This window comes from Phacochoerus africanus, chromosome 4, assembly GCF_016906955.1.
Source record: "Phacochoerus africanus isolate WHEZ1 chromosome 4, ROS_Pafr_v1, whole genome shotgun sequence".
Taxonomy (NCBI): Eukaryota; Metazoa; Chordata; class Mammalia; order Artiodactyla; family Suidae; genus Phacochoerus; species Phacochoerus africanus.
Window position 1 is genome coordinate 76,311,457 of NC_062547.1, and position 27,843 is coordinate 76,339,299.

The 27,843-nt window shown below is 48.5% G+C and overlaps 1 protein-coding gene across 1 annotated transcript in view; it reads right to left on the bottom strand.

Annotated features, from left to right (window-relative positions):
* Nucleotides 1–27,843, bottom strand: part of TMPRSS9 (transmembrane serine protease 9) — a 70,867-nt gene that overhangs the window by 8,766 nt on the left and 34,258 nt on the right. Inside the window, 13 exon segments of the mRNA XM_047777617.1 lie at nucleotides 2,569–2,705; nucleotides 3,260–3,531; nucleotides 3,992–4,163; nucleotides 4,898–5,021; nucleotides 5,023–5,226; nucleotides 5,883–6,019; nucleotides 7,857–8,131; nucleotides 14,291–14,462; nucleotides 16,196–16,309; nucleotides 18,015–18,052; nucleotides 19,318–19,488; nucleotides 19,596–19,663; nucleotides 23,565–23,692. Coding sequence (XP_047633573.1) covers nucleotides 2,569–2,705; nucleotides 3,260–3,531; nucleotides 3,992–4,163; nucleotides 4,898–5,021; nucleotides 5,023–5,226; nucleotides 5,883–6,019; nucleotides 7,857–8,131; nucleotides 14,291–14,462; nucleotides 16,196–16,309; nucleotides 18,015–18,052; nucleotides 19,318–19,488; nucleotides 19,596–19,663; nucleotides 23,565–23,692 — 2,012 coding nt within the window.

A 27,843-nucleotide genomic window follows, 5' to 3' on the forward strand; every position in this document is an offset into this window, starting at 1 on the left:
AGTAATGCCGCCCCTGGGCATGTATCCAGATGAAACTAATTCGAAAAGATCCATGCACCCCAGTGTTGCAGCGGCACTATTCACAACAGTCAAGACATGGAAACAACCTAAATGTCAGTTGACAAGAATGGATTAAGAAGGTGTGGTACATATTATACAATGAAATATTACTCAGTCATAAAAAGAATGAAATAAAGCCATTTGCGACAACACGGATAGACCTAAAGATTATCATTACTAAATGAAGTAAATCAGACAGAAGGGCAAATACCGTATGATATCACTTACATGTGGAATCTAAAATATGATACACGAGTTCCCGTCCTGGCTCAGCAGTTAGTGAACCTGACTAGCATCCATGAGGACATGGGTTTGATCCCTGGCCTCGCTCAGTGGGTTAAAGATCTGGTGTTGCCGTGAGCTGTGGTGTGGGTCGCAGACACGGCTTGGGTTGGGAGTTGCTGTGGCTGTGGTGTAGGCTGGCAGCTTCAGCTCCGATTCAACCCCTAGCCTGGGAACCTCCATATGGCATGGGTGTGGCCCTAAAAGGACAATAAATAAATAAATAAATAAAATAGGATGCAAATGAACTTATTTATGAAACAGAAATAGATCCAGAGACATAGCAAACAACCTTATGGTTGCCAAAGGGAAAGGTGGGGGGGGGGGGCATAAATTAGGAGTTTAGGATTAGCAGATACACAATATAAAAAATAGATAAACGAGAACCCACTGCGTAGCACAGGGAAAACTATATTCAATATCTTGTATTAAACTATAACGTAAAATAATATGAAAAAAGATATGTACACACACACATAAACTCAGTCACTTTGCTATACAACAGAAACAAACATGAGGCTGTAAATTACTTACACTTCGATAAAATAAATTCAAGGAGCTCCCATTGTGGCTCAGCAGAAATGAATCTGACTAATACCCATGAGGATGCAGGTTCAATCCCTGGCCTCACTCAGTGAGTTAGGGATCTGGCGTTGTTGTGAGCTGTGGCGTAGGTCCCAGAAGCGGCTCAGATCTGGTGTGGCTGTGGTGTAGGCCAGCACCTGCAGCTCTGATTCAACCTCTAACCTGGGAACCTCTATATGCCGTTGGTGCAGCCCTAAAAAAGACCAAAAAAAAAAAAAAACCCCAAAAAACCCAGTGTTGTTAGATATTATCAAGAGTTCATGTTGTGGCTCAGCAGTAAAGAACCAGACTAGTATCCATGAGGACTCAGGTTGGATCCCTGGCTTCAGTGGGTTTAGTTGCTGTGGTGTAAGTTGCAGCTGTGGAACTTCCATATGCCTCGGGTCTGGCCCTAAAAAAATAAAATAAAAATTGGATGCTCTTTTCTATGGCTTTGAAGATGAGCCTGTTTCTTCTCTTCAATCTACTAATGGAATGAATAGCATTAATTGATTCTCCCATGTGGAGCCAACTTTTCTATGAGATCACCTCACCTTAACTGTGATGTGTTTTCATATACTACTGGATTTAATTTACTGATATTTTATTAAGGGTTTCTGCATATATACTTCTAAGTAAGAATGGCCTCTGAATTTTTTTTTTAATTTAAATTATTTATTTATTTGTCATTTCTTGGGCCGCTCCCATGGTATATGGAGGTTCCCAGGCTAGGGGTTGAATCGGAGCTGTGGCTGCCGGCCTACACCAGAGCCACAACAGTGCGGGATCCGAGCAGCGTCTGCGACCTACACCACAGCTCATGGCAACACTGGATCCTTAACCCACTGAGCAAGGCCAGGGATCGAACCCGCAACCTCATGGTTCCTAGTCAGATTCGTTAACCACTGAGCCACGATGGGAACTCTCTGAATTTTTTTTTCCTTTGAGCCCACAGCAAGCAGAAGTTTCTGGACCAGGAATTGAACTCGTGCCACAGCAGTGACTATGCTGGGTCCTACACTGCTAGGCACCTTGAAACTCCCGAGTTTCTTTACCTGTGTGTTTCTTTGGCCTTGACAGCAGGGTTCAGCTAGCCTCTTTATGTTCTGGAGCCAATTCTTTTCCCCTTAAAATGGATCAACCACATATCAAGTGTGACAGGGTGGTCATATATGTATTAATTATATATTATATATATATATACACACACACACATATACGTATTAATTAGCTTTTCTTCAGTTAATATACACTATAGAGCTTTTAAAATCAGTATGTATACATTTTGTATAGATCAACCCATACTTTTTTTTTATTTGGCCGTGCCCTTGGCATGTGGCAGTGCCTGAGGCCAGGGATGGAAGCAGCACTACAGTATTAACCCCAGCCGCTGCAGCAACAACGCCAGATCCTTAGCCCTCTGAGCCACAAGGAGACTCCACCTGCATACTTTAAAACTGCTGCTTCATCTGTGTGGACAAAGTACAATCTCCAAATAACATGATTAGATAGGTGAGTGGTCTCCAGGTTTTCCCCATTCCAGTTCCGAGACAGGGAAGATCCTTTTCCTTCTACTTGGAGTGCATGTTGAATGTGGGTGGGGGGGGGGAGGTGAAGTGGGGGAGAGGCACTCTGGGTGTGGCCCAGGCCTCATGAACTCACCTGGCAGGAGTCAACCTTGCCCTCCAGGAACCCCGCACAGATCATTCTGTCCGTGAGTGAGAAGTTGTAGAGGGCGCTGCATGCCTTCTGGTCTATGATGCCCACGGATGCCCGCTGCAGGATGTCAGGCTTGGTGGCTGTGGGAAGGAGGAGACCCGCACCAAGGCCACTTACAGAATGATCACCATTTCCTTCTCCGTGTCGAGCTTTCCTCTAACCTAACCCCAGAGGGAGGTACCACCCACCTCCTGCAGACATAGAGGTGCATGTCTTCTCAGGGATGCATGTAAAGTGGACCCCAGGGCCCACCTAGGAGCTGTGGAATCTCACCTCTGCCCCCCAAGCAGGTTCCTGAGCACTTTGGTGACCTTTAGGGGGGCTATGCTAAGGTTTCAAAGAAACGTTAACTCTTGGGGAGCTTCCAAAGGATACAACACAAGAGCCCCTGAGTTTTTTTCATAATGGACCACAGAGTAAGTATGTTCTGCTTTATGGGCCACCCACTTCTGCTTTTGCAGCAAGAGAGCTGCCGTGGCTGCCTGTAAACAAGTAGCTGTGGCTTTGTGCCAATAAAACTTTATTTATAAAGAGCAGCTGCACTGGGTCCTCGGGCAGAAGTTTTCTACGCAGAAGTAGCATAGAGGTGGGTGGTTTGGGGGCCTTGAGGCCAGAGCCCCGAGTGGGAGCTCACCATTTCCTTCCTGCGTGTTACCCCATCCAGAGATCATGCACTTGCGGCCCACGGGGAACTTCTGGATGGCCAGCGGGAGGCAGACGGGCTGCACGTACTTGTTGAAGACCAGGGGCCTGGCCAGCTCCAGCACAGCCACGTCGAAGTCCAGGATGCTGGGGTTGTACTGGGGGTGCAGCACCGCCCTCCTGAGCCCCATCTTCACGGGGCTCCCACTGATGCCTGAGAGGGATGCGGTGCCCAGGTGGGCCCGCACCAGCTCCACCTTCGTGCTGCCGGGGAGGGGCCGCTCAGACACACCACCACCACCCCTGTGGCCCCCAGAGTCCCAGGTGGAACTGCAGGGCCCAGGCTCTGGGAGGACACCAGGGGACGTAGGTAAGGCAGAGAGTCCCTCTGGGCCTCATTTCTCTCATCTGGGACATGGGGAAATTGGCCCAGTGGCATTAGAAGCTCCCGCAGCTTTGTGACAATGAAGAGGTCAGTGCTACCTGCCTCTGAGAGAAGGGGAGGTGCCTGGACCCCCGCTAGTCAGCCCAAAGCCCCTTCTCCTTCATACTGCCCCCCCACCACCCATCTGCAGGTGGATGTCCAGACACACTGTGATCCTGGGGAGGTGGGGAGAGGGAGGCCCCCCAGCACACGGACAGCCATGTGAATGGTCTGAATGCAAGGGGGTTGGATGGTGGGGGGACCTGGTGATGCTGGGGAGCCAGGCTGAGGGGGCCTTACTGGTTGAAGCAGTGGGCGGCCGACAGCAGCCAACGGTCCCCCACCACGGTGGCTCCGCAGAAATGCCGGGAACCCTCCTTCAGGCTGACCTGCCAGGGCACCTCCCCGGAGGCAGCGCCGAACCCGCCCACGATCCGGGTGGGCTTCTCCAGCGCTGGCCTGACCCCACACTCTGCAGGGACAAGACAGGAGGGTCCTCGCCTGCTTGTGGTGGGACCACCCTGGTTCCAGAGGTGCCTGGGGATGCCAAGCACAGCCTCTAGGCTCTGGCTGGGCCAGGGCACAACCATTCCATCAGACAGCTGAAGAAATCAAGGCTTAAAGGTGCCCCAAGATCTCAATCGAGCACTGGCCTGACTGGGGGATATGAGTGGAAAAGAAGGTAAAAACGCAGCAATAAAACCCTAGTCACACCAGCTTCAGCCTGACATACACCATATCCTAGACAAAGGCAGAGTTGGGGTGTTATGGGGTTGTGGGCAGGGTAGGTACAGGCACCATTTAAATGGGGCGGAGTTTTGATTGGCTTCGAACCTCGCAGGTCTGTGGGACGGTAAAGGGGGCCCAGTATCAGATCTGGGCTGATGGGACCTGGGTCCTCAGAAACCACAAAGTTGAGACGGGGTGGGTGATGTGTCTGTGATAACTCCAAATTACTCTCTCTCACCCCTGTGCCCACTGCCTCTTGCTGATCCTTCTGGATATTCCATGAATACCCTCCTGGGTGGCCTGAGTTTATCACGCAGTAAATGTGAAGGGTATTCACTGTGCCTCCCCCTGCGCCTGTGACAGACATCACTAATCAATCTCTCAGCTCTTTCCCATGAGTGCTTCAGCAAGCCAGTACCAATACATCAGACCCTGCACTGAGCAGACATTGACTTGTGCTATCTCCCCAGAACATACCTTGCAGTTTGGAAGCTGTGGGCAAGTGGAGAGGTGCAGTGCTGGGGGTCAGCGCGGGTTTGGTGTGGGTGTCAACCACTGGGCTCTTGGGGCTGGTAGGCCAGGCAGTGCTGGGGGTGGGGGGGGGTGGGGGGGGTGGGGGCCACCGTGGGGGACAGAGGCTTGCTTGTCAGGGTGATCGCCTCCAGGATCCAGTCACGCAGCCTGGTAACTCGGGCGTAGACCCCTGGACGCCTGGCTTCTGCGCAGCCGATTCCCCAGCTGACGATGCCGGCCAGGAAGAACCTGCCAGAGGGCTCCTCGCAGACCAGAGGGCCCCCCGAGTCACCCTGGGAGACAGACACACTCTTAGGAGGGATCAGGGCACTTCGGCTGCAGGCAGTCCCAATCCCAGAGCCACAGGGTCAGAAGAGGAGTCCTGATTTGAGACCTCTTTCCCCACAAGCTCATGGACAGCACACAGGGACTGATAATTCACACCTCAGAACTTCGGTTTCTTCTCCTAAAATTACAACAGAACAGCTGGACTATGGGGTCTCTAAGACCTCTTTCAGTTCTACCACTGGTGGTTAAAAACCCAACCCAACCCAAATAAACAACGTCGCCTCCAAACGTCTCACCGGCAGCTGCTGTGTCCTCCAGCCTTGCCAGCACTGCCTGCACTCATCCTGTCTTGCTATCCCCTGTCTGCTCCTCACACCCAGCTCACCTTGACTCAAGCTCTATTTCCTGCCATTTTCTTCAGCTCCTGGGTCTGATGTGGCAGCCTAAGCATTCTCCCCCTCCCACCAGGTCTTAACAAGAGAGCAAAGACAAACTAAAAAAGGAAACCCACAACCATGTGAGTAACCAAACAGGAAATCTTGGTGATGGACCAGAAACCAAGAAGATTCCCTTTCAGGGGGAGGGGAGACTCAGGCAGCCACTTGGGGGGAAGGGGTATTGTCTGGGGCCTCTGGCCTCTTTCCCAGGCCCCTGCGCTTACCTGGCAGGAATCCACCTTCCCATCCAGGTAGCCAGCACACACCATCTGGTCAGTGAGCGAGTGGCCGTACAGATTGGCGCACAGGGCCTGGTCCAGCAGCTCCACAGTGGCTTTCTGCAGCATCTCTGGCTTGACCACTGCCCGGGATGGGGAGAGACAAGTGGGATGAGCACTCCAGGACCCTGGCAGCCACCCCGAGCTGGGAGGCTGTGCATCATTGTTCCCAGCCACAATAGAGCTGCTGCAGCACCAGCTCAGAAATGGGCTGGGAGTAAACATTCCATAAATGCCCGCTAGGCCTGGACAGCTCAGTGGCATCAAAACTGATACCCTAAGATGAGGCTCCCTATCTCCCCTACCCAAACCTGCCCTCCCTGGGCCTCCCTTTACCTGCTGGAGTGTTTTCTTAGCCCAGCAGGAGCCCCATTTCAGCTAAACATTACATCAGATTAGGTAGCATTCTCCTCAAGTCCTCCAGGGCATTTTCCCCTCCCCCCACTCCACCTGGCTCAAATCCAAAAGCCCCAGCCTGGCCTGCCTACCCCAGGCCCTTTGCACATGCTGTTCCAGCTGCCTAGAATGCTTTTCCCTGTGAATCTGCCCACCCTCTTCCTTCATGTCCTTTCTCAAGGAGGCTTCTCCTAACCCTCCCATATTGAACTGCAGCCCCCCCACCATATTTTTCTCTACTGTGCACACCACTCGTCATTTATCTTTTTTCCTCTTTCTTTTTTTGCCCACACCCGAGGCAAGTGGAAGTTGCTGGGCCAGGGGTCAAAATCATTCTGCAGTTGCAGCCTGTGCCACAGCTCCAGCAACGCCAGATCCTTAACTCGCTGTGCCGCAAGTGAACTTCCCATCATCACTTATCTTGTTTAATATCTACTGCCCTCTGGAACTGTGCTGTCCGGTATGGTAGCCATGGGCCATAAGAGGCTATTTAAACTCACATTGAAATTCATTACAATGAAACAAAATGTAAAACGCAGTGTCTCAGCCACACTGGCCCCTTTCATGGGGCAGCTGGCTCCCATAGCGGATGGCAGAGTTGTAGCTTGTGACCACCATGAAGGGAAGTTCCATTTGTTGGCACTGGTCTGGACCAGCGGCTCCATGTGGCCGGGGGCTTCAGTCTGATATGTTTCCTGTCCAGTCCCTGGAGTGGGGACAGCCAGTTTTAGCTGAGGCATCACCATCTCAGGCCCTTTCCTATAACTGTCCCTGTCCCTTGCTCATTTTTATTGTGCCCTGTTGGGTTCCTTCCCATTACTGTCACCATCAAATGTCAATTTGAGCCATAAAGTCAATTTTGTGCTGTAAAGTTACCCAAACACTGAATGAGTGGACACTGCCCCCATGGCTCCTGGGGACACGAAGGGTCAGACTCCCACAAACCTCTGGTCACAACTGACCCACACATAACCTCGTGACAGTACATATGTTTCTGTCTAAAGACACCCTCTAATACACGTTGATGCCTTCCCACTGAGCTCACAGCCCACAGTGCTGTAACTGATGCCTGAATGAAGCTGTGTGACACACCTACTTCCTCCCCATAAGGCGCATCCCAGCCCCCTGTGCTTGGGACACCAGCCAGCACTACAGCTCTACACATGGGGCCAGTTTTGATTTTGTGCAATCTGCCACAAAGCACAAAAATGCAAAAATAAATAAATAAATAAGTAAATAAAAGGTGGCTGTAAATAAACCATGAAAATGACAATGGATTCCAGTCTGCACTGAACCAAGAAGGCAGGATGTCGCCTAGAACTACTCAAGCTTCATATCACAGGACGACCACAAACCACCACGAATTTGTAACCGCCACTCGGGGTTATTAGTGAACTTCAGTGAGCAGGCAAATCTGTAAATATGGAATCTGCAGCTAAAGAGGTCAGACTGTGTGTTGTTTGCATGGCCTGGCTTGGCTTTGCCTGCTGCCCGGCGGCCTGGCTGCAAGCAACAGGTACTTACGGAAGTCCTCCTTGAGGTAGCCCCAGCCGGAGATCAGACACTTCTTCCCGGGTGGGAAGACGTGGGTGGCAGCCGGGAGACACACAGGCTGCACGTGCCTGCTGAAGGGCAGGGGGCCACCCAACTCCAGCACTGCCACGTCGAAGTCAGCTGTGTCGGAGTTGTACAGGGGGTGTGTGATGATCCGGGCCACACGGGCCCGCACCGTGCTGGCTTCCAGGCCACTGAGGTAGGTGGTACCCGCGTAGACCACCCACTCGGTGGGGTCTTGGAACCTGCAGGACAAACAACCCCTCACTGCTCAGAGGATGGCTTGGAGGGTGAGAAGAGCTAGGCACTCACCTGGGAGGCAAAGGTTAAGGGGAGCGCTCCACAATTCAGCCATTGAGACTAATAATACCACTCTCATGCTACATGGTCAAAACTCTGAATAAATGCAAAAACAAAACAAAAAAACAAACCAAAAATTCATGGTGCAGGAATCATCAATATTTAAACAAAGACAGGATCCTACAGGGCTGGGATTAGGGTGAGGCGAGTGAGGCATTTGAATATGGATTGGCTGCTAGATCACACTGTGCAGCCGTTTCTCATTTTCTTAAGTGACAGTGGGTTTTCTGGGCACGCGAGCCACAGATGTGTATAGGAGATTCTGAGGTGATGCCTCATGATGCCTTCCACTTAATTTCAAATGTTTTGGCAAAAATATATAAACATATGTGTGTGTAGATATAGAAAGCAAATATGGCAGAATATTCACAACATTTGCAATTAGATACAGGCTCATGGGTGCTTATTGGGCTGGGTTTTTAAATCTTTTCTGTTTAAATATTTTCATAATAAAATATTGAGAGGAATGAAATTTTATTTTTCTGACCATGATTGTGGTGTGTGGAAGTTCCCAGGTCAGGGATCAAACTCGAGCCACAGTAATGACCTGAGCCACAGCAGTGACAATGCCAGATCCTTAATCCGTTAGGCCACTGTGAACTCCAAAAAGAATGAAATTTTATTTTAATTAATCGAGCATTTATTTGGCCACACCTGCAGTATATGAAAGTACCCAAGCTGAGGATCGAACCTGTGTCTCAGCAGCAACCTGAGCCACTGCAGAGACAATGCCAGATACTTAATTCACTGTATCACAGCAAGAACTCCAGTAATGACTTTTTTTTCTGTCTTTTTAGGGCCGCACCCAGGGCATATGGAGGTTCCCAGGTTAGAGGTCAAATCAGAGCTGTAGCTGCTGGCCTACACCACAGCCACAGCAATAGGGGATCCGAGCCACATCTGTGACCTATACCACAGCTCATGGCAATGCCAGATCCTTAGTCCACTGAGCAAGGCCAGGGATTGAATCCACGTCCTCATGGATAATAGTCAGGTTTGTTAACCGCTAAGCCATGACAGGAACTCCTAGAATGACATTTTAAATAATAATAATAATAATAAAACACTTATTGCCTTGAATGTCATTGCTTATGTGACCTCTGTCGCCCAGACCATGACTTCCTGGGCAGGGAGTAGGCTTCTCCCAGAACCCCAACAGGCTATTCTGTTAGTGACCCCTGGGGGCAATTCTTAGGCAATGGTTTCCCAGGGAAGCCTATGCTTCCTGCCCTCTCCCTAAGGACTCCTCAGATGGAAACAAACAAATAGCCATGCTTGACACAGCCAGAGGCTTCCAGAACCTTCTCCCACCCTTTGGCCAGCTCCATCCAGATTGCCCACTCTAGTTGTTAAAGATTGTGACCCTCCTCAGCAACAAGAAAAAAAAGACCCAATTCAAAAATGGGCAAAGAAGAGCTCCCGTCATGGCTCAGTGGAAACAAATCCAACTAGTAACCATGAGGTTGCAGGTTTGATCCCTGGCCTTGCTCAGTGGGTTAAGGATCCTGCATTGCTGTGCCATAGGCTGGAAGCTGTAGCTCCGATTTGACCCCTAGCCTGGGAACTTACACATGCCTCAGGCAAGGCCCTAAAAAGCCAAAAAAAAAAAAAAAAATCAACCGCAGGGAGTTACCGTTGTGGCTCAGTGGGTTAAAAACATGACTAATACCCATAAGATTGCAGATTTGATCCCTGGCCTCACTTAGTGGGTTAAGGATCTGGCATTGCCATAAGCTGTGGTATAGGTCACAGACGTGGCTCAGATCCTGAGTTGCTGTGGCTGTGGAGTATGCCTGCAGCTGCAGCTCCAACTGGACCCCTAGCGTGGGAATTTCCATAAGCCACAAGTACAGCCCTAAAATGACAAATAAATAAATAAATAAATAAAGATAGGAAAAAAAAAAAACAAATTCAACTGTAGTGGCTCAAGTAGTTGCTGAGGCCCAGCACAGTGGTTTAAAGGATCTGGTATTGCTGCAGCTATGGTGTAGGTCACAGCTATAGCTCGGATTCAATCTCTGGCAGCGACACACACACACACACAAAATGAGTGGGAGTTCCCTGGTGGCTCAGCATATTAAGGACCTGGTATTGTCACTGCTGTGGCTTGGGTGACTGCTGTGATGCAGGTTCGATCCCTGGCCCCAGAACTTCTGCATGCCATAGGCATGACCAAAAACAAAGTAACAAATGATGGTGAGATGTGGAGAAGCTGGGACAGTGGCCAAGATGGTGCGGTAGACTCTGAGCTCATGTCCTCTCACAAGCACACCCACATCACAATTATCTGCAGGACAACCATCAAAGACAAGACTGAACCTACCAGAAAAGATCAACAACTAGAAACATAAGAAAGGAATCACAAGATGGGAAGAAAGGGCAGACTCACAATATAATCAAGTCCCCTACCCTCCAGGTGTGCAACCTATAAGCTGGAGAACAATTTTATTGCAGACATTCTATGATACAAACAAGAGTTCTGAGCCCCAAGTCAGGCTCACCAGCCTGGGTGTCGAGCAGCAGGAAAACAATCTCCCAGAGCATTTGGCTTTGAAGGCCAGTGGGGTCTTGACTGCAGAAGCCCCACAAAACTAGGAGAAATAGAGACTTCACTCTTAAGGGGAACACACAGACTTCTCATGTGCACCAGGAGCCAGGGCAGAAGCAGTAATTTGACAGGACCATGGTCAGACCTTTCTGCTGGTCTTAGAGCGCCTCTTGGAGAGGCAGGGGGTGACAGCTGCTCACCGTGGGGCATAGACACTGGCAGCAGACAGATTTGGAAGCATTCAGCATCATGAACACTGATGTTGGCAGCTGTCATCTTGGCTCTTTGGCTCAGAGACCTGGCCTCACCCAACAGCCTGCAGGTACCAGTGTTGGGAGGCCTCAGGCCAATCAACTAAATGGGTGAGGATACAGCCCCATCAACCAGCCAGCCTCATCCACCAGCCAATAGGCTGCCTAAAGACTAAAGTACCCACAGTTGCCTCCAGACATACCCCTAGACATGACCCAGCCAACCAAAGGGCATAGCTCCACCCACCAGTGGGCAGGGACTGGCTCCTCCCACCAGCAAGACTGCACAAGCCTCTAGATCAGCCTCAGACAGCAGATGCAAGAAAACTATGATCCCACAGCCTGTGGATTGAGTCCACCAACAACAGGCCAGACCCTATCCTGAGACCAGCTGGGCCCTGGTCCTGCCCATTATTAGGCCAATGCAACCCTCCAGACACTCTGGACCCCATATCCAACTGTGTTAGGAATTGCCCACTCCCCACACCCAATGATCTGAAACAAGCTCTGGGGTGCCTGGGCCCTGCAGCCAGACTCCAGAAACCAGCTCTACCTATTAGGAGTCGTCATTAATCCCAGGATCTGGCTTCAACTGCCAGTGGGTGGACAAGAGCCCAGAGTTTTCAGACCTTGAGTCCACCCTACAGTGAGCCAGCATTAGCTCTGAGACCCCCCCTAGGGTTCTCCATCATTGTGACCACGGCCTGCTAAACAGCAGCCAGCAACATCCACACAAGGCAAGGTCTAGCAACCAGGTAGACTAGGGGCCAACCAAGCCCACCAGACCACCCACATAGTCAGCTCACCACACAGTCCTCTTAGGAGGAATCTCTAGAACATCTAGCTTGGGTGATGAGAAGGAAGTGCACTGCTGGACACAGAGGACATATATAGAAGCCACTTCTTCAAGGCTGGGAAATGTAACTAGCCTACCAGATGTGTAAAAATACAAAAAGCAGTTCAGGCAAAATGAGAGGGCAGAGGAACACATTCCAGGTGAAGGAACAAGAGGAAATCCCAGAAGAACCACTAAGTGAAGTAGAGATAAACAATCAGCCTGAGAAAACATTTGGCGTAGTGATCATAAAGATGGTCAAAGAACATGGGAAGAGAATGGATGCAAAGAGTAAGAAGTCAGACGTTTTTAACAAAGACTTAGAAAACATAAAGAACTACTAGAGATGAAGACAATAACCGAAATGAAAAATACACTAAAAGGAATCAAGGGTAGACTAAATGATACAAAAGAACAGATCAGTGAGCTGGATCAGATCAGTGAGCTGGATCAGAACAGCAAGCTGGACAGGGTAGTGGAAATCATGGACATTGAACAGAAAAAAGAATGAAAAGCAATGAGGGCAGTTTAAGAGACTCTGGGACAACATTAAGCGCACTATAATTCACATTACTAGTTCCAGAAGGAGAAAAGAGAAAGGACCTGAGAAAATATTTGAAGAGATAATAGCTTGAAACTTCCCTGACCTGGGAAAGGAAATGGTCACCCAAGTTCAGGAAGCACAGAGAGTCCCATTCAGGATTAAACCCAGAGGAACACACCATGATATTTTGTAATCAAAATGACAAAAGTTAAAGACAATGAGAGAATGCTAAAGCAGCAAGGGCAAAACAACAAATAACATACAAGGAAACCCCCATAAGGCTGTCAGCTGATTTTTCAACAGAAACTCTTCAGACCAGAAAGGAGTGGCACAATATATTTAAAGTGATGAAAGGGGAAAACCTACAACAAATAATACTCTACCCAGCCAGGCTCTCATTGCAATTAGATGAGGAGATCAAAAGCTTTACAGACAAGCAAAAGCTAAAAGGACTCAACACAACCAAACCAGCTTTACAAGCTCTCAAGGATGTGGAGAAATCAGAACCCTTGCACATGGCTGGTGGGAATAGAAAATGCTGTAGCCACTAAGAAAAACAGGATGGTGGTCCCTCAAAAGAGTAAGCACAGAATCACCACATGACCCAGAAATTCTACCTCTAAGTTTATATCCAAAGGAATTGGAAATAGTGAGTAAGACAATCTCAAATATCAGCATGATTCACAACAGTCAAAAGGAGTTCCCATTGTGGCTCAGTGGTAATGAGCCCAACTAGTATCATGAGGATGTGGGCTCAATCCCTGGCCTCACTCAGTGGGTTAAGGATCCAGTGTTGCCATGAGCTGTGGTGTAGGTCACAGATGTGGCTTGGATCCTGCGTTACTGTGGTGTAGGCTGGCAGCTGCAGCTCCAATTTGACCCTAGCCTGGTACTTGCATAGATTGCAGTATGGCACTAAAAAGCAAAGAAAAAAAAAAGTGGGAGGGAACAATCCCAAGTGTCCATGGATAGGATGAATGAATAAACACAAGTGTGGCCATCCACATACTGGAATATTATTTGGCCATGAAAAGGAAAGACGCAATGGATATATGCTACACTGTGCATGAACCCTGAAAACACATTAAGTGAAATGTCAGTCTCAAAAGACAAGTGCTGTATGATTCTAGTTACCTGAGGTCCCTGGAGGAGTCAGATCCACAGAGATAGGAAGTAGATGGTGGGGCAGGGGCTGGGGAAGTCAGTGTTTAATGGGGACAGAGTTTCAGTTTGGGAAGATGAGAAAGTCCTGGAGATGGATGGTGGGGATGGTCACATGACAATGTGAATGTGCTTAATGCCACTGAATGTATACTTAATATGTAAATTTGGGAGTTCCCTCCGTGACTCAGTGGTTAACGAACCCAACTAGGATCCATGAAGATGCGGGTTCAATCCTGGCCTTGTTCAGTGGGTTAGGGATATGGCATTGCCGTGAGCTGTGGTGTAGGTCGCAAACGTGGCTCGGATCCTGTGTTGCTGTGGCTGTGGTGCAGGCTGGCAGCTGCAGCTCCAATTCGATCCCTAGCCTGGGAACCTCCATATGCTGCAGGTGCGGCCCTAAAAAGCACACACACACACACACACACAAAGAAAATTTATGTTATATACACGTTGCCACAATTTAAACAAATTTTAATGCATTCAGATTAACAAAAAGAAAAGAGAAGGAAGGAGAGAGAGAAAGAAAGGAAGAGAAGGAAGGAAGGATTGGAGGGAGGGAAGGAGGAAAGGGGAGGGGAGATTGAGGGAAGGAGGAAAGGTTCCAAGGAGCTTTGAGGACACTCAGGCAAGTGGGGTCCCCAGAGTGGAAGGAAGGTGCAATGGGGGTGGGGTGGGCTCTGAGAGTCAGGGCCATGGACTCACTCATTGAAGCAGTGGGCAGCAGACACCAGCCACCTGGCACTGATGACAGCAGCCCCACAGAAGTGTTCGTTGTTTTCGCGGAGGCTGACTTGCCAAGGGAACTCCCCTGGGGCCGCTTCCACACCACCCACAATCCTGCCGACTGTCCTCCAGCCAGGCTGCAAACCACAGTCTGCAAGACAGGACCCCAAGAAGGCAGAACCTTGGCCACAATCCTGGCACATCTCTCATCCCCACAGCCCTCATGTTCAAAGAATGCCAATGATGCCAGCAAACCACCAGAAGCGAGGAGACTGCATGGGACAGGTTCTGCTCCACAGCCTCAGAAGGAACAGACCCTGCTGACACATTGACTGTGGACTTCTAGCCTCCAGAGCTGAGAGAGAATAAGTTTCTATTGTTTAATCCACTCAGCCAGGGATTTGTTTCAGCAGCTATAGGACCCTCATACCCTAAAGTCAGCTGTATGGGTGCTATATGCCTATGTGCCCCACCCCAAGTACAAACCCTGGACACCAAGGCTTGGGTGAGCTCCCTTGGATGGAAATACTTTGCGTGTGTTGTCACATATGCTGCTGGGAGAATTAGTTAAGTGCTGTCCACGTGACTCCACTGGGAGAGGATAACTGGAGACTTGCTAAAGCCTGGTGTCTCCTGGACTCTGTGCCTTTTGCTTTACTGATTTTCATCCATATCCTTTCACTGTAAGAAGTTATAACCACCCATGTAACAGCTCTACTGAATTCTATAAGTCCTTCTAGTGAACCACTGAACCTGAGGAAGTTCTAGAGAACCCCAACCACGCCTGCCAATTTCAATCAGCCTCCACATCACTGTGAACGTCTCCCTCACCATGTATTTTGAAAGTTTCAAAATATTTGTGTGTTCATCTTTTCATAGGATGACATGTCTGTGTGTTTAGTCTCCTTTTAGGTCCTTCAGTAAAATTTTATAATTATATACAATTATTATAGACATGTCACATCTTTATGTTATACTGTGTTGCTATTGATCAAGAGTGGATTTTTTTTTTCTTTTTATGGCTGCACCTGTGACGTATGGAAGTTCCTGGGCTAGGGGTCAAATCGGAGTTGCAGCTGCAGGTCTATGCCACAGTCACAGCAACACCAGGTCCAATGCATCTGCAACCTATGCCACAGCTTTTGGCAGCTCTGGATCCTTAACCCACTGAATGAGGCCAGGATCAAACCTGCATCCTCATAGACACTATGTTGGGATCTTAACCCCACTGTGCCACAATGGAACTCCAAGAGTGGGATTTTTTCTCATTATACCTTCTAACCCATTATAACTTGCATAAAGCAAAACAGTTTTTTACATGTTAATATTTATCCTATCTTTCCCTCATTGTTGGTCTTATTTATCCAATAGATTTTTTTAGTCAATTTATTGATTCACTTAGACAACCACACCCACTGCAAATTACAACGGTTTTCCCTCTTCCTTTCCAATATTTAAACTGCTATTCTTACTGTATTGCATGGGCTAGTATTGCTAGAAAAATGCTGACTACTCTTGCAACATTTCAATTGCAAGATTCCCTTTCTCATATCTTCTTGGTGACTTCCCACCATATACAAGACAGAGCTCCAGTTCCTGCGCTTGAGGCTTCCTGCAGGTTGACCAGGACCTCTTATCAGCCTGGTTTCTTCCCCCCTCACTCAAGGGCTCTCCACTCCACGCACCTCGAGGTCTCCCTTCTCTGCTCGCTGCTCATGTTTCTTATCGTATCGTGGGTGCCTCCTCCCCTTCTCTGCCCAGCTCCAGCAAATGCCAAGCCCACATGTCTGCGGGTGATGGGCACACTGGGCCAGAGAGCAGGGCCAGCAACTGACTCTGGAAAGGGGACGTGGCCAGGAGACCAGACCAGACAAGCAGACTGACCACAGTGGGCCTCATCGGTTCCATCGGAGCAGTCCACGGTGTCATCACACTCTGGGTTCACCTTGGTTACACACTGGCTGTTTCCACAGGAAAAGGCATTCCCCACACAGCGACCTGAGGCCAATAAGAACCACATTGCTGACATCATGCCGTCCTTCTTGGCTGCAGGGAGAGTCCGCTCTCCACGCGGAAACTCCAGAGTGTGGGAAACATCTCTGCTTTCTTTTCTCTGAGCATTTCTGAAATCACTTTCTCATAATCAGGACAGAGACCTAACTCGAGAATGCCAATGAGCACGGGGCCAGGGCTGTGCAACTCAAGTGTAGTGTGCCATATATGTACTTTTATATTTCTACCAGCCATGCTTTTTAAAAGTAAGATATAGGTGAAATTAAATTTTTTTTTGGTCTTTTTTATGGCCGTACCCATGGCATGTGGAGGTTCCCAGACTAGGGGTCCATTTGGAGCTGTAGCTGCTGGTCTACACCACAGCCACAGCAATGCGGGACCTGAGCTGCATCTGCAACCTATACCACAGCTCACGGCAATGCCAGATCCCTAACCCAATGAGCAAGGCCAGGAATCGAACCCATGTCCCCACTGACAGTACTTGGGTTCGCTAACCACTGAGCCATGATGGGAACTCCAAAATTAATTTTTTAAAGTTCTGGTAAAATACACCTAACAGAAACTTTGCGATTTAAGTGTAAGCTCACATTTGGGGCCAGTCTTTCTCTGGGGGCCAGGAAACTATCCTGGGCGCTGTTGGGGGTGGAGTAGCATCTCTAACCCCACTCACTCAATGCCAGGAGCACCTCCAGTTGTGACAGCCACAGATGTCCCCAGACATTGTCTAGGGTCCCCGTGGGGGTGGGGGCAGGATCATCCCTAGTTGGGGACTGTTGATGTAAAGCTAAATAAATGTATCTACATGTGTTGTGAGCCCTCTGGGAGGAGAGTCACCAAGATATTAAAAACAATGAAATTCCAGGTGGTACCTATTCTCTTTTCTTCCCCCCCCCCAAACTGTTTGTTTTTTGGTTTATTTATTTTTTGTTTGTTTATTGGCCATGCATATGGCATGCTGAAGTTCCTGGGCTGTGGATCAAACCCACTACACAGCAGTGATAACGCCAGATCCTTAACCACCAGGCTACCGGGGAACTCCTTGCCTTTTCTTTCTGGGGTCTCACCTGTGGCCTATGGAAGTTCCCAGGCTAGGGGGCGAATCAGAGCTGAAGCTGCCAGCCTATAACACAGCTATAGCAATGCAGGATCTGAGCCGAATCTTTGACCTATGCTATAGTTTGTGGCAGTGCCAGATTCTTAACCCACTGAGCGAGGCCAAGGATCTAACCTGCATCCTCATGGATAGTAGTTGGGTGTTTTTTTTTTTTTTTGTTTTGTTTTTTTTAGGGTCGCACCCTCGGCATATGGAGGTTCCCAGGCTAGGGGTCTAATCAGAGCTGTAGTTGCCGGCCACAGCCACAGCCACACCAGATCCTTAACCTACTGATCTCGGCCAGGGATTGAACCTGCGTCCTCATGGATGCTAGTCAGATTCGTTAACCACTGAGCCACAACAGGAACTCCTAGTTGGGTTCTTAACCTGCTGAGTCACAATGGGAATTCCAAAATGCCTTGTTTTTAAATTCTTTGCTCATACAGGACTATGAATCTATTTCCCCCACAAAAGGCTGGTGCACAAAACTTATTATGTTGGAGGGATTTCCAATTTTTGTGTCTCAAAAAACCCTCAGGAAACTCCTGAGAAAATCGGGCAGAGGGGAGGGAACTCAGAGGAGCTTGATACACATACCTGATTTTAAGTCTCTTTCTGTAAGCAGCCCCCTCTGGCTTCCTGCAGCAAAACAGGGAAAAAATACAAGCTCACTTACCAAGGGGCCAGGTTCTTTGAAAACACTGTGTTGCAAAGCAGGGAGCCACTCTGTCCACCCAGGAGCTACTGAAATTGCAACTTAAATCCATGAAGATGAAATCAGATGAAACATTCTGTTTCTCATGATAAGAGTCCAACAGCCACATGGGGGCTTCCAGGGTGCACGGCACAGACTTAAAACATTTCCATCACTGCAGAGAGCCTTTGGCAGGGTCATTGAGACTCGCCCAGTAAGTCAGGGGTGGTGGGAAGGGACCAGGAACATACCTCAGGTAAGATCAAGGCAACAATTTTTTTTTTTCATGGCTGCACTAGTGGCTTATGGAAGCTTCCAGGCCAGGGATGGAACCTTAGCCGCAGCTGTGACAACAGCCAGATGCTTTTAACTCACTGCACCACGCTGGAGACTGAACTTGAAACTTCGCAGGGACCTGAGCTACTGCAGTTGGATCCTTAACCCACTGTGCCACAGTGGAAACTCCTTAAAGTTTATTAATTTTTATTATTTTTTTGCTTTTTAGGGCTGCACCCATGACATATGGAAGTTCCCAGGCTAGAAGTCTAACTGGAGCTACAGCTGCCAGCCTACACTACAGCCACAGCAACTCAGGATCTGAGCTGCATCTGCTACCTACACCACAGCTCATGGCAATGCTGGACCCTTAACCCACTGAGCAAGACCAGGGATCGAACCCTCAACCTCATGGTTCCTCATTGGATTCGTTTCCATTGCGCCATGACAGGAACTCTGTTTAAAGTTTATTCCCATTATGGCGCAGCAGAAATGAATCCAATGAGGAACCATGAGGTTATGGGTTCGATTCCTGGCCGTGCTCAGTAGGTTAATGATCCAGCATTGCCATGAGCTATGGTGTAGTTCACAGATGCAGCTCGGATCTGGCGTGGCTGTGGCGTAGGCTGGCAGCTACAGCTCCCATTAGACCCCTAGCCTGAGAACCTCCATATGCAGCAGGTGCAGCCCTAAAAGGACAAAACACCAAAAAAAAAAAAAAAAACTTTTTTTGGCATGTCCATGGCACGTGAGTTTCCAGGCCAAGGATCGAACTAGTACTGAGTTGTAGCCTACATCACAGCTGTGCAACACCAGATCCTTAACCCACTGTGCCACAAGGGAACTCTGGAAAACCTAAAGTTTAATTCAACTTCACCAGGCTCCCCTGCCCCAGCAGTCCCTCCCTTCCAGCCCTGTCTCTGGGGTCACTTGCCTGTGAGCCACACTGACGCGATGGTGCCATAGGTGGCCAGGGGGAGGCCGTGACCCTGCAGCCTCCTATGGAGGCCCCGCTGTAACAACTCCTCCTCCAGGCCTGGCCTCAGCGTCTGCAGCAGGAAGCGTAGCCGGATGTGCACGAGGACACTGCCATTCCCGTCCCTGTAGGGAGATGGCCCTTGGAGAGGAAGGGCGCCTCTCTGCCGGAATCTGCTGGAACCCCCCAGGGTCCACCATGGTGCCTTCACCCCAGGGAGGCCCCCACTCACTGGTAACTCAGCACAGTGCAGCCCAGGCAGCTGGCCTCCAACTCTGTCTCCTCAAAGCTGCTGACAAACTGCAGCGGAAACAACAGCAGCAAAGGTGAGCCCCTGCAGAGACCCCTTGTGCGGAGAACTGGGGAGGGAGTGGGAAAGCACCTCCTTGTAAACTCCATACTCGGAAGTGACGAGGAGGGGCACCTCGGGTTCGTGCCTGTGAAAAGAGTGCTCCATCCACAGATGATCAATAAATTGTGGCCCTCCTCGCATGGGAGCATCACAGCCTGAAAAGGAGCGAAGCACTGACACTCGCCACCACATGCTTGGACCTGGCGACCACGAGGCTCAGTGAGAGAAGCACACACAGAAGAACACACAGTGTGGGATTCCCTGGATGGGAAACGTCCAGAACAGACACAGAGACAGAGGGTACCCACCTGGCTATCAGGGGCTGGAGGAGAGGAAAAAGGGGGTAACTGCTCATGAGGACAGATTTCCCTTTGGGGTGATGGAATGTTCTGAAATTAGAGGTGACAGCTGCACAACAATGTGACTAGACTAAATGCCACTGAATTTTTCACTTTAAAAGTGGGTAATTTTATATGTAAAATAGATCAACAGCTATTTTGATCCAAGGTCCTGCTGTTTGGCACAGGGAGATGTATTCAATATCGTGTAATAAGCCACAATGGAAAAGAATACGAAAAACTGAATCACTTTGCTATACACCAGAAATTCACAGAACATTGTAAATCAACTATATACGGGAACTCCTCAACTATATTTTAATAAAATTTTTTTGAAAAAGAAAAAATGGGTAGTATTCTGTTACATAAATTTTAAATTAAAAAAAAAAAAAAAAGTCTGGGGAGTTCCCGTCATGGCTCAGTGGTTAATGAAACCAACTAGTAGCCATGAGGACTGAAGAGGAGAGAAGCACCGACAGGTTTGAACCGGGTTCAATTCCTGGCCTTGCTTATGGGGTTAAGGATCCAGTGTTGCTGTGAGCTGTGGTGTAGGCCGGCAGCTACAGCTCTGGTTCGACCCCTAACCTGGGAACCTTCATATGCCGCGAGCGCAGCCCTAAAAAAGAAAAAAAAGACCAAAAAAAATCTGGGAGGAGTTCCTGTCATAATGCAGTGGAAACGAATCCGACTAGGAACCATGAGGTTGCGGGTTCGATCCCTGGCCTTGCTCAGCGGGTTAAGGATTCAGCATGGCCCTAAATTGCAGTGTAGGTCGCAGACGCGGCTCAGATCCCACATTGTTGTGGCCCTGGCATAGGCTGGCAGCAATAGCTCCGATTAGACCCCCTAACCTGGGAACCTCCATATGCCATGGGTGCCTCCTAAAAAAACAAAAAACAAAAAAAAAATCTGGGAGTTCCCTTGTGGCTCAGTGGGTTAAGGATCCAGTGTTGTCACTGCAGTGGCTTGGGTTGCAGCTGCAGCATGGGTTTGATCTCTGGCTTGGTAACTTCCACATGCTGTAAGTGCAGCCCCCCCCACCCCCAGTTTTTTTTCTTTTCAGGATCCCTCCTGTGGCATATGGAAGTTCCTGGACCAGGGATTCAATCTGAGCCACAGCTGTGACCTACACCACAGCCATGCCAATAATGGATCTTTAACCCACTGCACTGGACTGGAAATTGATCCTGTGCCTCCACAGCAACCTGAGATGCTACAGTTGGATTCTTAACCCACTGTGCCACAGTGGGAACTCCTATGTCCCAAACTTTATGGTCACCATGCCCCACTCCCTAAACACAGGTGATGCAGTCATGTGTGTTCACTCTCCCTCCTAAAACATGCTTCAATTCACTTCTCTGAACCACACCCTCTGAGTCCACTCACCACTGCCCACATCTAGACCCATGCTGTCCCACAGAACATTCTACAAATTTCCAAAATGTTCTACATTTTTCTCACCCATATGGCAGTCACCCAACCACAGGAGGCTAGTGAATATTTGAAATGTGGCTATTGCCACAGAGGAACTGATTTTCACATTTTGTTCAATTTTAATGAATTCACACTTAGATTTCAAAACAGACATTTGATTCAGTTACCAGAAAACTTAAGTGTATTTGGAGCAATTTGGGTAAATGCTACCGAATCTAAATATGGATGGAGTGTTCCCAATGGAAATTCAGGGTCCACACTGAGATATGAGTGTAAAACACCCACCATATTTGGAAAAGACAATGCACAGGAAAGAATGTGAAATATATGATTAATAACTGCTCTATATATGTTGAAGACATGTTGAAATGATAATATTTTGGATATTCTGGGTCAGGTAAAATGTGTTGTTACAAACAATCTTACTTGCTTCTGTTTACTTTAAAAAAAAAAAAAAGTGGCTACCAGAAAATGTTAAAGTACACATGGGGCTTGTGTTACTTTTTTTTTTTTAAATGGCCAAAGAGCAGCATATGGAAGTTCCATGTGGGTTAAAGGATCTGACGTAGGTCTCAGCTGCAGCTCAGATTCAATCCTCGATTGCAGCCCTTTGAAAAAAAAAAAAATCCTGGTAGTTCCTTTCGTGGCTCAGTGGTTAACGAACCCGACCAGGATCCATGAGGATGCTGCTTCAGTCCCTGGCCTCGATCTGTGGGTTAAGGATCCAGTGCTGCCGTGAGCTGTGGTGTAGGTGGCAGACGCGGCTTGGATTCCAAGTTGCTGTGGCTGTAGCGTAGGCCAGTGGCTACAGCTCCGATTCAACCCCTAGCCTGGGAACCTCCACATGCCACAATTTAAAAATTTCTCATCTAGCCTCCCCTGTATTTCTCTTAAGATAAAATTTTAAACATTTTTTTAAATTGAGGGATATGTCACCTACCATAAGACTCACCTTTTAAAAGTGTCCATTTATTTATTTGCCTTTTTGTCTTTTTAGGGCTGCAACCATAGCATATGGAGGTTCCCAGGCTAGGGGTCCAAACAGAGCTGTAGCCACTGGCCTACACCACAGCCACAGCAACAGCCACATCAGATCCAAGCCGCATCTGTGACCTACACCACAGCTCACGGCAACGCCAGATCCTTAACCCACTGAGTGAGGCCAGGGATTGAACCAGCGTCCCCATGGATGCTAGTCAGGTTCCTTAACTGCTGAGCCATGACAGGAACTCCTAAATGTGTTTTAGATGCATTTGAGTATATTCACAGAGTTGTACAACCCCATCATAATTTTAAAATAGTCTCATGCCCCAAAAGAAACCCCATTGCCATGATCAGTTCCCCCCTCCCAGCCCCTGACAACTAGGAACCCACTCTCTGTCCCTGTGGATGTTCCTGTTCTGGACATTTCCCATCCATGGACTCACATGCTATGTGTCCTTCTGTGTCTGCTCTTCTCACTGAGCATCGTGGTCTCAAGGTCCATCTATGTGGTAGCAAGTGTCAGTGTCTCACCCCTTTTCATGGCAAACAATGCACGTGCGTGTGTGTGTGTGTGTGTGTGTGTGTGTAGGTGGCCGACAGGGTGTGTTTAATCCATCATCTGTGGATGGGCATTTGAGTTGCTTTACTCTGGGCTATTATGAGTCACGCTGCTGTGAACATTTGTGTGCAAATTTCTGTGTGGACATACATTTTTGCTTCTCTTGAGCAGATAGATACCCAGGAGCAGAACTGCTGGGTCAGATGGCAACTCCATTTTTAAACTTTGGAAGAAATGCTAGGCTGTTCTCCACAGCGGCTGCACAATTTCACATTCCCACTGGTTTGATTTTTCCACTGAACTGAAATTTACAACCTCTTGATGTGGCCTTTAGGTCCTCAGGAGCCTGTTCCCACCAGATGCTGTGTGCCCTGCGGTCTAGAAAGCACCAGCACCACCACTCTGCCCATGCCCCACATCCTTGACTCAGAGTCTGCTTTACTCTCTCTGCCAGGGGGCGCTGCCTTGTTAGAGCCCCTGGCCATCCACTTGCCACACCCCTTTACCCTGCCCCCTGATTCTCAGGACCCTCACCAGTGCCTCCAGGGTGGGCGTCAGCGTGCGGTAGTAATCAGAGGTCTCCTGCTGCAAGCTGCAGGCAAACCGGATCCCTCGCAGCTCCGCTGTGTGCTCCACTAAGACGCCCTGTGTAGACAGGGAGGCTGCGGGCAAGACCAGAGCCTGGTGAGAGCGCCCACTTGCAGGGGCAGCACCCAGTCCAGCTGGCCGCCCAGGCCCCCACCCCCCCGGGGTCAGGTCATCCTGACAGATGAGGATGGCCTGACACCCAGGTTCTGAGTGATTAAAGATGCTGCCTCACCAGCTCTCCTCCATCACCCACCTGAGCCCCCAGGTATAGCACAAAGCCCCAGGTGTCCCCCAATGTCCTTGAGGGCTGGACCAGCTCTGGCCATCCTCGTCCAACTGGATGTGCCTTGGCCCAGGGTCACAAATTGCTGAAATAGCCTCAGAAGCCCTTCTCTTGGCTTTGGGACAATTCCTGAAAAAGTCACTGAATACCCCAGGGCCACAACCACAGCTGGGGGCACCAGGATCCTCAGACTCCAGGCCCTGCACCATAATACCATTTTCAGAAAAACACTGTGTCTCTAAAGTACCCAACAGCAAAGAGGAACAGCCCTATAAGGTTTTAAAGACTACAACCCTATACAATACATGAACACAGGGATTTCGAACTGTCAAAAATGTGTGAAATTGGCAAAGGGGCATACTAGTCAAAAACAATCATAATTGAAAAAAAAAAAAAAAAGCTGGGTCCCAACTTTATTTGTGTGAATATCCATCTAGATTGATATTTAGATATGTGTTTATTCAATGGATAGAATAAAAAGCAATTCTAAAACAGTTTGTGCTCTCATGCAAGGAAATAAAAAGAAAGAAAACAAGCCTGCTGTGTAGACCCAAATGCTTATGCTCTGGGTTATTTGGATAAGCCTCAGACTCTTCCTCTGAAATAACCACAGGCTCCCAGGAAATGAAAAACAGCCCAGCAAGGCCGCTATAACCCTCTCCCCAGACTCCCCCAAGGCCAACAAATCCAAAGTAAAAATTTTCAGCTGTTGTGGAAAGGGGACAAATTTGAATTGTAATTTAAAAATTGTTTTTATGGAGTTCCCATTGTGGCACAGTGGAAACAAACCGACCAGGAACCATGAGGTTGTGGGTTCTATCCCTGGCCTTGCTCAGTGGGTTAAGGATTTGGCATTGCCATGAGCTGTTGTGTAAGTTGCAGAGATGGCTCAGATCCCGCATTGCTGTGGCTGTGGTGTAGGCTGGCAGCTGTAGCTCTGATTCGACCCCTAGCCTGGAAACCTCCATGTGCCACAGGTGCGGCCCTAAAAAGCAAAATAAATAAATAAATAAATAAACAAAAATAAAAATTGTTTTTAGGAGTTCCTTACTGGTCTAGTGGGTTAAGGATCTAATGTTGTCACTACTGTAGCTCAGGTCTGAACCATGTTGTGGCATGGGTTCAGTCCCTGGCCCAGAAACTTCTGCATGCTGAAGGGCATGGCCAAAAAAAAAAGGTGTTTTTAAATTTTAATTTTGGAGTTCCTCTGTGGTGCAATGGGATGGGAGATGTCTCTGCAGCCCCAGGACACAGGTTCCATCCCCAGCCCGGCAGTGGATTAAAGGATCCAGCATTGCATCTATGGCTTGGATCTGCTCCCTGGCCCTCCATATGCCACAGGGCATCCAAAAATGAAAGTACATAAATAAATTTAAATTTTGGAGACAGGATTAAGATGGCAGAGTAGAAGGACTGGAGCTCCCCCCCCCCTTTTTTTTGTCTTTTTAGGGCCAAACCTATGGAATATGGAGGTTCCCAGGCTAGGGGTCGAAATGGAGCTGCAGCTGCTGGCCTACACCACAGCAACACAGGATCTGAGCCACGTCTGTGACCTACCCACAGCTCACAGCAATGCTTTATCCTTAACCCACTGAGCAAGGCCAGGGATCAAACCCACGTCCTTGTGGATACTAGTCGGGTTTGTTAACCACTGAGCCACAGTTCATTAACCACTGAGCCATGTTGGGACCTCCCTGGAGCTTGCTTCTCTTATAAAAGCAACAAAATTACAAAGTTTTCCACCTGGCTTAGTGGAAAAGAATCTGACTAGCATCCATGAGGATGCAGATTCCACCCCTAGCCTGGGAACTTCCATGTGCCCTGGGTGTGGCCCTAAAAAGATAAAAAACATTAAAAAGGCAACAAAATAACAACCAAAAGTTACAACCAACTGCTGAACAACCTTCAACAAAATAGACTGGAAACTATCTAAAAAGATACTCTACTCCAGAAGACAGAGGAGGCAACATTGAGACTGTAGGAGGGACAATTATGTGATGTAAGCAACCCCAAGCCCCCAGGTGGGCAGCCCACAGGCTGGAAAGTAACTATATCACAGAGGCTCACCCACAGGAGTGAGAGTTCTAAGCCCCAAGTCAGGCTCCCATGCCTGGGGATCTGGCATTGGGAGGAGGAGCCCCCAGGGCATTTGGTGTTGAGGGCCAGAGGGGCTTATGCTCAGGAGCTCCACGGTACTGGGGGAAACTGAGACCCCACTCTTGAAAGGCACATACAGGCTTTCATGTGCACTGGGTCCCAGGGCAAAGCATGTAAAAATCTGAGTCAGACCTGCCTGCAGTTCTTGGAGGATCTTCTGGGGAAATGGGGGATGACTGTGGTTCATTGAAGGGGAAGGACATTGGAGACAAAGGTCTCGGGAATAATCATCGGTGTGAATGTCTGCTGGAAGTGGCCATTTTGGAAAAATCCGGCCCCACCCATCAGGGCTGAGAAGCCCCAGGCCAAACAACAAACCAAATGGGACCACAGCCCCACCCATCAGCAAAGAGGCTGCCTAAGGACCCCCCAGGCACATAGCTGCCTCTTAGCACACACACAGAGGATCCCCACCCACCAAGGGATAAGAATCAGCTCCACCTACCAGTGGGCAGGCACCAGTCCCTCCCAGCAGGAAGCCTGGAGCAAGTACCACCCCCCAATCCCATACCAACTTCAGTCACAAAGGGGGCAGACACTGAGGCAAGAGAGGCTAAAACCCTATTGTCTCCAAAAAGGAGATCACACCAAAAATCTATACGAAATGAAAAGGCAGAGAATTATGGCTCAGATATGGGAACAAGAAACGCCCCCCTCCCAAAAAAGCTAAGTGATCTGGAGATCACCAGCCTCTACGAAAAAGACTTTTGACTGACGATAGTAAAGATGATTCAAGATCTTGGAAATAAACTGGAGGCAAAGATTGATAAATTACAAGAAACACTGAGCAAACAAACAGATTTAAAGATTAAGCAAGCAGAGATGCAAAACACAATAACTGAAACTGGAGTTTCCATTGTGGCACAGCAGAAACAAATCTGACTAGGAATTTGTGGTTGCCAGGTTCAATCCCTGGCTTCACTCAGTGGGTTAAGGATCTGGCATTGCTGTGAGCTGTGGTATAGGTCACAGATGTGGCTTGGATCCTGCGTTGCTGTGGCTTGGTATAGGCTGGCAGCTACAGCTCCAATTTGACCCCTAGCCTGGTAACCTCTGTATGCCACAGGAGTGGCCCTAAAAAAAAAAGCAAAAAACAAAAAAACAAAAAAAAACCCCACTGAAATAACAAATTCATTAGAAGGAACCAAGAGCAGAATACAGGAGGCAGAAGAACAAATAAGCAAGGTGGAAACAGACTGGTGGAAATCACTGATGTGGAAAAGAAGAGGGAAAAAAAGATCAAAAAGAAAGGAAGACAGTCTAAGAGAACTCTGGGACAACTTTAAAGGCACTGACATCCATGTTATAGGAATGTCAGAAGGAGAAGAGAGAGAGAAAGAGGGCCAGAGAAAATATTTGAAGAGATAACTAAAAACTTCCCCAACATGGGAAAGCAATCATACATTAAAACCCAGGGAACATGAGTACCATATAAAATAAGCCCAAGGAGGGAATTCCCATCATGGCTCAGTGGAAACAAAGCTGACTAGTATCCATGATGACACAGATTCGATCCCCAGCCTTACTCAGTGGGTTAAGGAGTGAGCAGTGGTATGGGTTGCAGATGCAGCTCAGATTCTGCATTGCTATGGCTGTGGCATAGGCAAGTAGCTACAGGTCTGATTTGACCCCTAGCATGGGAACCTCTATATGCCATGGATGTGGCCCTAAAAAGACAAAAATAAATAAACCCAAGGAGGAATACCCTGAGACACGTATTAATCAAACTGACCAAAATTAAAGAAAAAAGAAAACAACTAAAGCAGCTAGGGAAAAGAAAAAAAT